Source organism: Cyclopterus lumpus, chromosome 16 (assembly GCF_009769545.1).
Source record: "Cyclopterus lumpus isolate fCycLum1 chromosome 16, fCycLum1.pri, whole genome shotgun sequence".
Lineage (NCBI taxonomy): Eukaryota > Metazoa > Chordata > Actinopteri > Perciformes > Cyclopteridae > Cyclopterus > Cyclopterus lumpus.
This window is the reverse complement of record NC_046981.1, coordinates 11739033-11750959: the sequence shown is the minus strand read 5'-3', so window position 1 is coordinate 11750959 and position 11927 is coordinate 11739033. Positions and strand designations below refer to the sequence as shown.

Here is an 11927-nt window from a genome sequence, read left to right as displayed (position 1 = left end):
ACGTTGAACATGACACACCAGAAAAGAAAACAGAAATGCACACTCGCCTACTGGCAATGAGAAAGCATCTAGAGGCAGTTTCAGCGGTTTTTCCCATATTCATAATAAAAAATTCTGTACGTACGTGATCATTGTGGTGGGAAAAAAAAGAAGGGTATAAGAATCAAGGGTCGTTATTGGTTTTGGCCCCCCATGAGACTGACCCGGAGAGGCCAAACATCTGCTTGTCTTAATTGATGAGGAGGCAACAATATGTGCTTGGCAAGGACGGACAGGGGAGAGAAAATCTGACGGCTTCGTTTCCTCTACTCATTGACTAACCACGGATTCAATTAAACCGGCTGAAGGTCGTGAGGTAATACAACGTACGTGAGTCTGCCATTGTGCTTAATGGAAGTTCTCACGGCTCTGGTAATATTTAATCCGACGGCCCACCCTAACTACTCCTGTGTGTCAAGCCTGGGGGTCTGGAGGGGTTATGCCTCAAATTCAAAGACGGATGTCAACAAACTGTGTTACTTATTGTTGCCAGATATAGCAAGATGATAGAGTGTATTTTTGTTGACAGCGGTGTTGGCGACAGAGAGGAAAGAAAAGATAAAGATCAGAGAGAGGGAAAGGGAGAAGGGAGGGGGGGACACAGGTGAGGAGGTAGTAAAGTACAGTGGGCGGGGAGTGGATAGTATGGGAGGGAGAGGAAAAAAAGAGATAAGGAGGGAACAGACGAAGGAATTTGTGAACAGAAAGCAGCGGAGGGCAGTTGAGGGGAAAGGCAACAGCGCTGAGCAGACACCAAGGTTACGCTTGAGAAGTCTGAGGGGGAATTAAACAAAGCACAGAGAGGCAGAAAAGGGAAAGAACAGGTAGAGTTGGTTGGCTTTCAATCTTGCCTCACAGCTAATTACCACTTTCTTACTGTGGTGAAAGAAAGCAAACAGACGCCAAGTGAGAAAAAAAAAAACTGCAAGCAGAAAAGGGCAGCGGAAGGCAGGAGAAGAGAAAGCAGAAGTAACAAGAGAGGGAGGCAAAGACGGCAGTTAGAAAGTCGGGTCCCAAAGATTAATTGAGGAAGAGAAACAAAACAGGAGAGACGAAGCCGTAAGGAGCGAGCGAGGGAGGGAATAAGTGAGAAAGCAGCAGATACTCATTGACAGAGAGGACTGGACTAAACTCAATGGATTACTGACATCAGCAAAACAAAAGAAGAAGAGCGTCAGAAAAGAGGCCACTGTAGTCCACAGCAGCAGCTTGCCTGAGCCGGTCTACTATGCAACCCAGACAGCTGAGATAGACAAGCTCAACACAGACAGCCCTCCCTGTAACTCCACCATGTTGATGAAAGAGTACCGCATATGTATGCCACTGACTGTGGATGAGGTAAGCGTGTTTGTCTTTCCCACGCTCACACACGCACATGACCCGCCCACAACTTTACATTCAAAGGACAAGAGAGGGGGGTTTATTTCCAACGTGTTGTTTTAACTTGTAATCTTGAAAGTGTTAATGTGCTGATAAGAAAAGTGCCAACAGAGCACACAGATCTCCTGCGGTGGCTCTGTGGGAGCTTTGGCACACTGGGGGTAGCGAGGAATGCTCAGCACCAATCTGATAGAGCCAAAGCACAACACCTGGCCGGCAGCATCATAGCGCTGCTGTTGTGTCTAAATTATCTCCCCATCTGGCTGCTGCTCTACTTCCCTCGCTTGCTTTAGCACACCTAGCAGTTCAAAAACTAGTTGGACTGGTTCACGGCTTTACAAGACAATCAAACAATGGCCTGCAGGTTTATCAACAAAGGAGATCCAGAGAGAGAGAAAGGGGGGCAGGCGAGGGTGTAATGCGCCAAAGTGCCCTTCAGCAGAAACGTCCTCATCTCCTCCGATGCCGTGCCCTCCCCCCTTCAGTTGTACCTGTTACCACAACAATGACAGTGACAAATAGCAGTCCAAAATAGGATTTACAGTATCAGTTCAGGGCACACAGAAACTGGAGCTGGCAGCAAATCCTCTTTGGCCTGAATGTAATGTAAGTTTAAGTGCAGCTTATTTGAGGCAGTATCAAATCGTGACAGTCCAAGCCATTTACGACGTCCTCAGCCTCATTTTCAGGTGTGAAATATCCAGAAGAACTTCTGTAACACAATACAGCTCAGCGTGTGTGCAGGAATGTTCACTATTGTGTTCTGCTGTTGGAAGAGTGGGTCAGTGGGGTTGCACAGAACAACTGCCGAAGGAATCCCATCACCCAACCTGGCCGAGACTGTGCCGACTCCCAGCTGTGCCATACTCTCTCCATACTCTCGCTTTGGAGCTGAGCACACAATCAATTACAAATATTTAGATAACGTCGTCACATTGTCATTGTCAGTGGATAGATCCAGGGTTACATAACAATTTCAAGTCTTTGCTGTTAGCGTTTAATCACTGGAAAAGTTGCCACGAGCTTTACTTTAATCTTAAATTCTTTCATGTTCAGTTGCCGTCACACTGGCACTTATCTGCAGAGTTTCCGACCCGCAATGATGAGCTATATTTACACTCAGGAATTTATGACAAATTCATAGCTTGTAAACTATCTTGCAATAAAAATTTTTTTTAAAAAGTGGTAGGAGGAAGGAGGAAGATATACACCAAGAGCCGCCAATGGATGAGTCAACGTATAACTCATCACAGCCAGTCTGAGTGCATAATAACAATGATTTAGAGGTAGATAAGTATTTCCAACTTCCTGCTAAGATTAGTTTCCTAAAAAAGCCAAAGAGATTCACAACCTGCGAGACAGGAGCGTGTTGCCCTACAGTCTGCTCGTCTTAAGACTGTGTAAAAACTCCCATCGCTGTGATTAATTAAGTCCCACGGACACCCAATAAGTAAATATTGAATGATGGCCTTCCACCGTAATTGGAACAAGAAGGAGGAATGCCACGTTGATGTCAACAGAATACATTGAAGGAAAGCAAACCGAGATCTGCCCACATCTTTTTCTCTTCCTCCCTTTCTATTTTTTGATGAAAATAATGCTTTAATGCCACACATATATAGGGCAACACAATGAATTACAATGCAGCAGCACAGTTTAGTTGTTTGCAGTATAATCTAATTGCTTTTTCTTGCAGACCTTCACCCAGTGCTCTGCGATTAAAAAGCGCACCCAATGCTGTACATACAAACAATGTTAAGGAGGAAAAGACCGAAAACTCAAGTATCATTGTGGAAATTGTTCAAAAGGAAACCCTGAATCTGTGAGGCTGAGCTCATTGAGGAGGCCGCTGCAGATGCCCAAAGGCCTCGTCTTCTTTAGACTCGCGAACAGAAAATTCTCCAGCCTCATCAGCATCGAGCACAAACTGGGGCTGCAGCCCAGAACAAAGTCGTACTCCCCCTCTTAATCTAGACTCCCATGCATTCACCCTCCCTGGACAAATTTGATTTTGATATTTAGATATGGTAACTTGAGGGTAATCTTTATACACAGCAAAAAGGCTATTTAAAAAATGAAGAGCAAATAACAAAGCGTGCTCCTAAGTGCCTTTTGAAACAAAATCGGACTCAGCAACTATGGCTGAACCTGCTGCCAGGAGAACGTTCTGTCATCACTCCCACCAGCTACTTCCTCTTAGTGGCTGATGCTTATTATAATTTCCTCAATGGAGTGTACAGTTCCTTGATTAGTAGTAGTGGTATTACTGTATTGATTGCTTATTGAAGTCTATACAATTCTGTATTACCTTGTGGCCACCAATGAGTAACATTTTCGTTTCATTTTTCAATTAAATGTTTATGAAATGTCAGGTCAACTTATTATATTTGCATAGCTTAAAAATTACAAATGTGCCTGAAAGGGCTTGAAAATCAGATGTTACACTATACGTTATATCCCTAAAGTAGAGATGAATGAAAGAATACAAACTCTCTTAGATCACATCCATGGTCAGACATAATATCTGGAAAAAAAGAAATAGCATTTCTTTCAACAAAATACTTATTAATCTTTCCCTCCTGTAAAACCAAATAGGAGCTAACGCCACTTTTAGCGACAAGTCTGTCGCTCCGTATGGAAGTTCATTCTAATCTAAGAATGATTTAAATCCCTCCTGTAACTGTGGTATAGGTGGTATAGTTCTTAACACCAGGGTATTGCAATACCTTTCTAGTATTGGTACACCGTCCAACACTATCTCCACCCATGTCTTGAGAACTACCTCTTTGCAAAGAAGCACCATATTTATTCTCTCAAGCCAATCGGAGCAGACTGGGCCTTTTTGGAAGAGGGCTTAAAGAGACAGGCCTTAAATCTGAGTATATTCAGTATGAGAAACATAGAAACCCGTAATAGAGCATGATATGCCCCCTTTAATTACGCAGTTTTGATTAATATAAACTCTTAATAGACTTTTGATTAGGGGGGAAGGGAACCTCGTGAGGAGCAACATAGGACGGACCGACACTCAATAGATGTATGTACAGAGAAGAGAGAAAAACAATGAATTAAAGTTGTGTACAAGTGCCAAAAGTGTAATTAAGACTATAAAACTGCTGTGGCCACAACAAAGATACGCCTCTGGGTTAATGCTGAATGCAAAAATGTAGTGTAACAAGTGGAGGAGAGTCCTCCTGTAATGTCAGTGAACAGCAATATTAGGGCCCTGTGAGAACCGCACAATCTATTTTATTACCGATTAATTCAACCGTGTGTACCGTAAGTAAGAGGAAGTGTTTCAGAGATTTACTTTAAGCTTCAAACCTGCTGAATTGAGTTTCTTTGTTGCATGCTACAATCAACAAACGCGTCTCTTTGGATGGCTTTTGATGATTTGGCTTTGAGCTTTACGTTTTCTCACCACAGTTTTGTTCCCTCTCTTTCCACCCCACCCCCATCCTCACCTCCATGCACCTCATCCTTAACCTCTCCACGGGCTCCAGTACAGGATTGGCCAGCTGTACATGATCAGTAAGCACAGCTGCGAGCAGAGTGGTGGGGGAGAAGGGGTGGAGGTGGTGACGAATGAGTCAGATTCTCACCCCCAGCACGGCCCCGGACAGCTGACGGAGAAGCGCATCTACCTCAGCAGGTAGAGTACACCTCAGTCGCGTTGCTGTGCTAATGAGGCACTACAGCTACTAACTGGTGGTTTGCAGTCTGAGCCTTATATGCTTGAGTTGTCAGCCCTGTCATTATGATAACTGATTGTGTTCGATCTTTGATCCCTGACTTTACGCTCTATTGATCCACGTTGCAGGTATCACTACTGACAAGCAATAAAACATCATTTCAACACGGTAACAGCAACACTGCAGTGTAACCACATTCAAAGTCAAGGAGCTGCTGCCTGAAACAAGTTGAGGCCTATACTGTGTGGTTACAATAGACCTGTTATTATGCCATGAGCTCATGTTACAGTAAACCCCTCAAGTGTGCTGACGTCATCTTGATGGTTCTCAAAACAACTCTGTTGGTAGTTTAAGACATCAGAGGCTGGTCGCACACGGAGCACAAACTGTTCAATAGATGTTCAGATCTATTATTATCATACATAATTAAGTTAAATAAGTTATATTGTAGATATGAGGACATTTGAAGTGTTTTTTGAAGGAACATTTTGGGAAATGCGCTTAATTGCTTTATGGAGCCGGTTAGCTTAGCTTACATGTCTAAAGCTCACTGCATGTCATATCTCAGTTGTAAGATATGACATGTTCATGTATCGCGTTTATTCCGCCGATACTATCTGCCGATCGTCCATGAACCCTATCTGCCAATGCACCGCTGATAGTCGTTTTTCTGTTTGGTAATAGCAGCTGATATATTCAAGGCTCCATATATATATATATATATATATATATATATATATATATAAATGTGTTTTACCACGATCCAGGAAACCGTCCCAAGAAATAATTTCAACCGTCCCAAAGTTTGTATAAACTGTCAAAAATACTTTGTTATCCTTTTACCTTGTTATTGTCATCTATAGTGGTTATTGCAATAAGAGGCACACTTCAAATGATTAGGAAAAACACATTTGTTTTGATACAAACAAATCTTGGCATTAGAAGTTATGTATTATAAGCTAATTATAGCTTGTGTTAGGAATGTGGCCGGCGGGGTTTCACTGCGTAAACACACATGATTGTTACTCACAGCCACATGCGCCACAGGTCTGTATTATTTCCCAGGTGCGTTAATAAACACTCAAATATGTCTTTATATATAATTACAACTATATGAAAATATGTTTTAAACTATTTACATAAACTCTAAACGAGGGCCATTAAAATAAGTGTTGACAAGTGTACACAAGGTATGTGACAGATGCTGAAATTATTGTTTAACTACAGTAATTTAACGCTATGGAAGAATACAGTATCCATGTTACTGGGCTGAAAGGAAGTGTGCGTTGTGTTTAGGGTGACAGTCCATTAATCAATGAATTGTGATAACTGTGAAACAAAAAAACTCTTTTAACTCTAAATTCATTCCTTAACCCTAAACTAACCTCTCTCATTACCCTAATGTAACCTCAACATTTATTCTAATCACCACTATGAACCCAAGGCTTAATCCTAAAATAAACTCTTACAGAAGTAAAGAAATGTTCTCACTGTGGAGGATTGTCCTAATCTTTCTGTGCTTGTGGGACATTTGGTCCTCATTAGTAAAGATATGCTGGAACACACACACACACACACACGGTGAGAAAAAAAATGTATTTCACTTCAATCATGTTCTGACACATATGACATAAAAGCTACAGTGACCATGCATCACCAGAGGTATGATTGTGAATGAGTCATAACACGAATGCTGTGGTGAAAGTAGCCGACAGGTAATCTGTCTTGAAAGGGCCCAGAAACCATTTAGGATTTCTCTGTCTCCCTCCATAATCTCTGTCTCCGACTATTCCCCTCTTTCACTCCCTGACTACGATTCTTGGTTCTTCCTTGTTGCGTTTAGTAAACTGCCGTCCTGGGCGAAAACATTTGTCCCGCGGTTCTTCTACGTGACAGAAAAGGCCTGGAACTTCTACCCGTACACCATCACAGGTGTGTTGTTGTGTTTGAGTTCCTTTGTTGGTCTTATACATCAGGTTACTTTCACCTCACTACATCATACAAAACGTATTTACTTTTAGCAGCTGGTTCCATCAAATATTCATCCCTATGTATGCATGCCCCTGTGGTTACGTGCATGTGTGTGTGTGAGCGATTGCATGCTCATGCATGTATGAGTAACTTCTGCCGTTTCTCCCTTTTCATATTGAACGTCTCTGGTACTGCAGAGTACTCGGTGAGTATTCTCACACATCATTTAGTGTACATGAATAAACAGAGCTCATCTCTTTCCAGTATCAGTGGATCTAATCGGCTTCCACTCGCTCTATCTCTGCCCTCAACACCTTTTTCCTCCATTTTTACCTCTTGTCACCCCGCAGGTATCATTCCTCCCCAAGTTCAGCATCCGCATTGAGACAAGATTCGAGAACAACAACGGCGATAACAGCAATGTGAGTATGAGAGGGAGCGAGAGGTGAGAAAGATGGAGTGATTATAGGAGAGGGGGGAGGAGAAAGACATGGGGGAAGTAGAGAGATTTACATTATTCTCTGCTGCACGAAGAAAATGTTTCTCCCAATGATGTGCCCATCACGAGGAACACAAACAAAGCGTGAAATGCAGTATTGGCAGATCTATTAAGCAGACATGGAGTCAGTGAGCACGGCTGCCATGCTGCATTTTGTCCAAAGAGAACGCGCATAAACACACACACACACACAGAAGTTCAGTAACAATGGCCACTCTGTCTGGCCCCTAAATGTGCGCTCTGTAATCAAGGAAATAGTCGAGTTACAAGAACCAACATGTCAAATATAAACATCTGCAGCTCATGGAGAAAAATGTGGTGAATCTTGTTTTTCTTTTTTCTGTCACAAAGTCACAGGTTTCTTCCAAACAAACACAAAGTCATAGTCCTGCATGGTACAAATCATTATAGTATAATTACTGCACTGAAGACCACATTTGAGGTCATTTGACTTTACTTGAGACATTTCTTTTCATGCTACTTATATACTTATATGTCTATATAATATAGTTCAATGGGAATTGTTGTACTTTCTATCTTACTATATTTGACAGTTGGAGTTATTATATACAAAAGAGCTTATAAAATATGATACTTTGTTATAAATTAAACTACCCAAAAGTTTATCAAATTAGATCTTGTATGTCCTTTTTCAACACTTCACGTTTCCAGGTTCTCAAATGTGAGGACTTGACATTTTTTCTTGTCATTATCATATCTCAGTTTCTTTTGTCCAAATATTGGCTGAACAAGTAATGGATTGCTTAAAAACGTAAAAGGCATAATGAAAGTGATCGTCAGTTGCAGCCCTATAATGAAGAGTTTAAAAAGTAGCTCCACTTCAACCGGGCAAAAACATTCAAATGCTGCTTATCCATTCAAACTTGAGCAATAATAAGCTAAAGAAATAACAATCACAAGTAGTAGAGTCGAGTGCAAGTACAGTCACAGGAGCTGTTTTTCTGCATATTGAGTATTTATACTTCTGATACCTTAACTCCATTTTCCTGCTCTTACTTGCATCCTTTTAAGGTGCAGTATACAACATTCAGAGGGAAGCACCAAACAACCATTTGCTATGTGAAGATATAGTGGAGTAATGTCTCTGTCCCTGTTGTAATCCGAGCTTCTCCTAGCTTTGTAGGCATAGCTGGGCAGGCAGCGTATGATTTTAGTGCACATGCAGAGTATGCTTTTAGTGCACGTGCAGCGTATGCTTTTAGTGCACGTGCAGCGTATGCTTGTAGTGCAGCGTATGCTTTTAGTGCACGTGCAGCGTATGCTTTTAGTGCACGTGCAGCCTTCGATTTCCCATCAGGTCAAACGTCTTCGCCCTTTTGCCGCAGTCTGCACCAGAAGCACTTTTTTTTTCCATATCGCTGAATGAATATCTACATAAAACAGAGAGACAATGACGAGGAAACCGTGAGAGGGCGTTAGACCGTGGGTTGACACGGACCAACAACAGCACCGCAGGAGCATAGCTGGCTTTTATCTAACAGCAGGTTTTTCCTTATTTGTTAGTTTTTAACTGTGCAATGAAGAATTTCAGCAGGGCGTACAAACGCATTTTAACCAAGGTCAGATAAAAGAGCAACCGCCCCTCTCTCCCTTGCATTCCCCATTTTCTCTCAAGCAAAAGTGTATTCTGCTCTCATAACTCTTCTTTTTCTCCGTCTCTCTCGTACGTCCTTCTCCCCCCCCCCCCCCCCACCTCCATCTCCCCCTCCTCTGTCTGTTCTCTCCCATTTGCTCCATTGTGATTTGCTCCAAGGGCCTCAGGGTGGGATATAGTGAGGGGTGTTATGGTGTGTGACCTCAGTTTTCTACACAGTTACTCATCTACTTTCATCCCCCCTGTGCACTGATTGAGTGACTGTGTGTGTGTGTGTGTGTGTGTGCGTGTGTGTGTGTGTGTTTGAGAATACGCGTGGAGTGTGTGTATGAGTATCTGCTCCCAGTATACTGTATGACCTCCCCCATCTGTTTGGATGTAGGTGTTTGGGGACACGCCAACCCCAGAAGAGGATGTGAGTTTCCTGGATATCCTGATTGACCCCATCCCTGAAAAGCACTACAAAGAGTCAGAGGTACGTACTGTTCTGTTACTTGCACACAAACGTTAATGTGCAGCCACATAAAACAAATTACAGTGTGGAAAAAAACTACATGGATCACATTCTAATTTAAAACTTCATACTTGCATTTGGGTTGTCAGCTCGACCAAGTTTACATGCTTTCAAAACGGTCCTGCCTTTGTTTATTGAAAGTGAAATTACTGATCTTATCTAAAAACTGCTCAGTAACTACAGTATCAGCGGCCACTGAGAGATACTGAGATATTGTTCGTGATAAAGTGTTTGCTTTATTTGTGCAGTGAAATATTGCTCAAAGCTGCAGATTATTAATTTTAAACCCTTTCAAAATACTGTAGAGAATATTTTATAATTCATATAGTCATCTGTCAACATTGTTACAAAGTTTGACTGAAACATAAATGTGTGGCTTACATTACAGATCGTTTTACCTTTCTACATGCATGAAATCCAATAAAACAATGTAATTGCATAAAGCCTTTGTGAAATAACATGTTGTATTTCTCTAAGGTACTTATTTCTAAATTTAAAAAATGACATAATCCCTTGTAAAAAATACACCATTTCATTTATTGACCAGGAAATTGAACTATAAATTGGGTACACAAAATGCAAAAAGTAGCCAAGGTCATGTCATGTCATGTCCACCATCAGAGTAAATGGTTTTCTGTATACCGACGTTGCGTCAGCTGGTAATGAAGCCTCAGGTCAGTGGTCCACTTGACACGTCTTCCTGTGGATACCGAGACATTTCTGATGCTGCTTCTCCTCTGACGGTTTCTCTTTCTTTGGGGAGTCTGGTGGGTTCAGCAACACCTCGTCAAACAGCAGCTTGTGGGCCGAGCATCAGGCCACTCAGATGACCTGTAAATCATGTCAGGTTCAGTATTCGATAGTAGTGAAATGTAATAATGGTAAAGGAAATTGCACTGGACACACTACACACGCTAAGATTTGGTCTTTAGAAACAATGGTTTGCTATGAACACTTGCTGGTCCTCATAAAACAAGTGTTCCTCTGCAAAAATGTACATATTCTGTTACAGCCCTTCGTCATTACTTGCAGAGCATTTCTTTACAGCATGGTTTACTACAGAACACGGTAATAGAGGTTTAAATCTCTTAATTCTCACTGTGGAATCCACAAAGTCTTACGCTCGGCCTTTCTTTCCTCCCCCTCCCCCATTGTTCCACGTTATCAAGTAAAACCCACTTATCTTGATTGCTTGTAACTTGCAAGCAATCAGCTAACGTGTTTGGGGGTTGGTGATATTTATCTTTGGCGGTTGTGGAAAAAAAAGAAGAAGTTTTGAGCGGATATTGTTGAAATAAAAGCATATATCTTACTGCTTGGGGCATGGCTGTATTGATATGTGCCAATCCTGTTTGCTCCCGAAATATATTACAGAGGCTGCATTGTATACACCCATTGGCTGCACTAAAACTGTATTCGCTAGCTATCAATATATCAAACATTTAAGTGAAATATGGTTATTTACAGTTTTCACTTCTGTCTGAAAGCATTTTACAGACGGATCAGCCGATAAGCTACACACTGGGCATGATGTTATTGATCCAAAACTGTATCCACTATTGTCAGGTGTTATCTTCTTCAGGAAAAGCAAACTAATTTAACTTTCCTTCACACAAAACTTGAAGCGCAGTCCTGAGCAGAGCGCCGTCCCTCGAGGGCGACCTGTGCCTGGAGCAGATGCCGATATAAAGAAATCTGCTTCTCGCTAAAGTAAAAACAAAAACAGCCCTGAAGCCTGAGGTTTTTGCTTGAAGGGATTTACTTTTACATATGTTTACCTCATTATTTCGAAAAACCTGGCCACATTTATTATTCAGCCACATTACATATATGACAGAAAATAAAGACAAGCATAAAAAGGTCCCCTGCAAAGGAATAGATGTGCTTAGTATTACATGAGAAGATTGAAACCACTCATGTGTTTGTATCACGCTAGAGACTTGAGGCCCAAAGCGTAGAACGACGTGAGCAAAAAACAAGCCAAGTTTTTTTGAATGCGCCTAACAGCACCTCTAAAGCTCTCTAGTAACATGTTGCACTTTGTTAGTTCACATCAAACAGAGATGTAAAAACGTCAAGTTGTGGTTTTACGTGGAGGCACAAATGAAAACAGTCAAGAGAGTGCAGAGATGGCTCGAAAGTTGTATGTAAGTGCACTACATCCACTATAGAATAAGACAAAACAAGGGTTCCTTTTACCCACATCATTTAGTTACA

At 41.7% G+C, this 11927-nt stretch overlaps 1 protein-coding gene across 1 annotated transcript in view; it reads left to right on the top strand.

Annotated features, from left to right (window-relative positions):
* The first annotated feature begins 735 nt into the window (after positions 1–735).
* Positions 736–11927, top strand: part of pitpnc1b (phosphatidylinositol transfer protein cytoplasmic 1b) — a 16362-nt gene continuing 5170 nt past the window's right edge. Inside the window, exons 1-6 of the mRNA XM_034554306.1 lie at positions 736–1377; positions 4923–5071; positions 6955–7043; positions 7280–7287; positions 7433–7504; positions 9579–9671. Coding sequence (XP_034410197.1) covers positions 1330–1377; positions 4923–5071; positions 6955–7043; positions 7280–7287; positions 7433–7504; positions 9579–9671 — 459 coding nt within the window. The 5' untranslated portion in view covers positions 736–1329. The remainder of the gene's footprint in view (positions 1378–4922; positions 5072–6954; positions 7044–7279; positions 7288–7432; positions 7505–9578; positions 9672–11927) is intronic.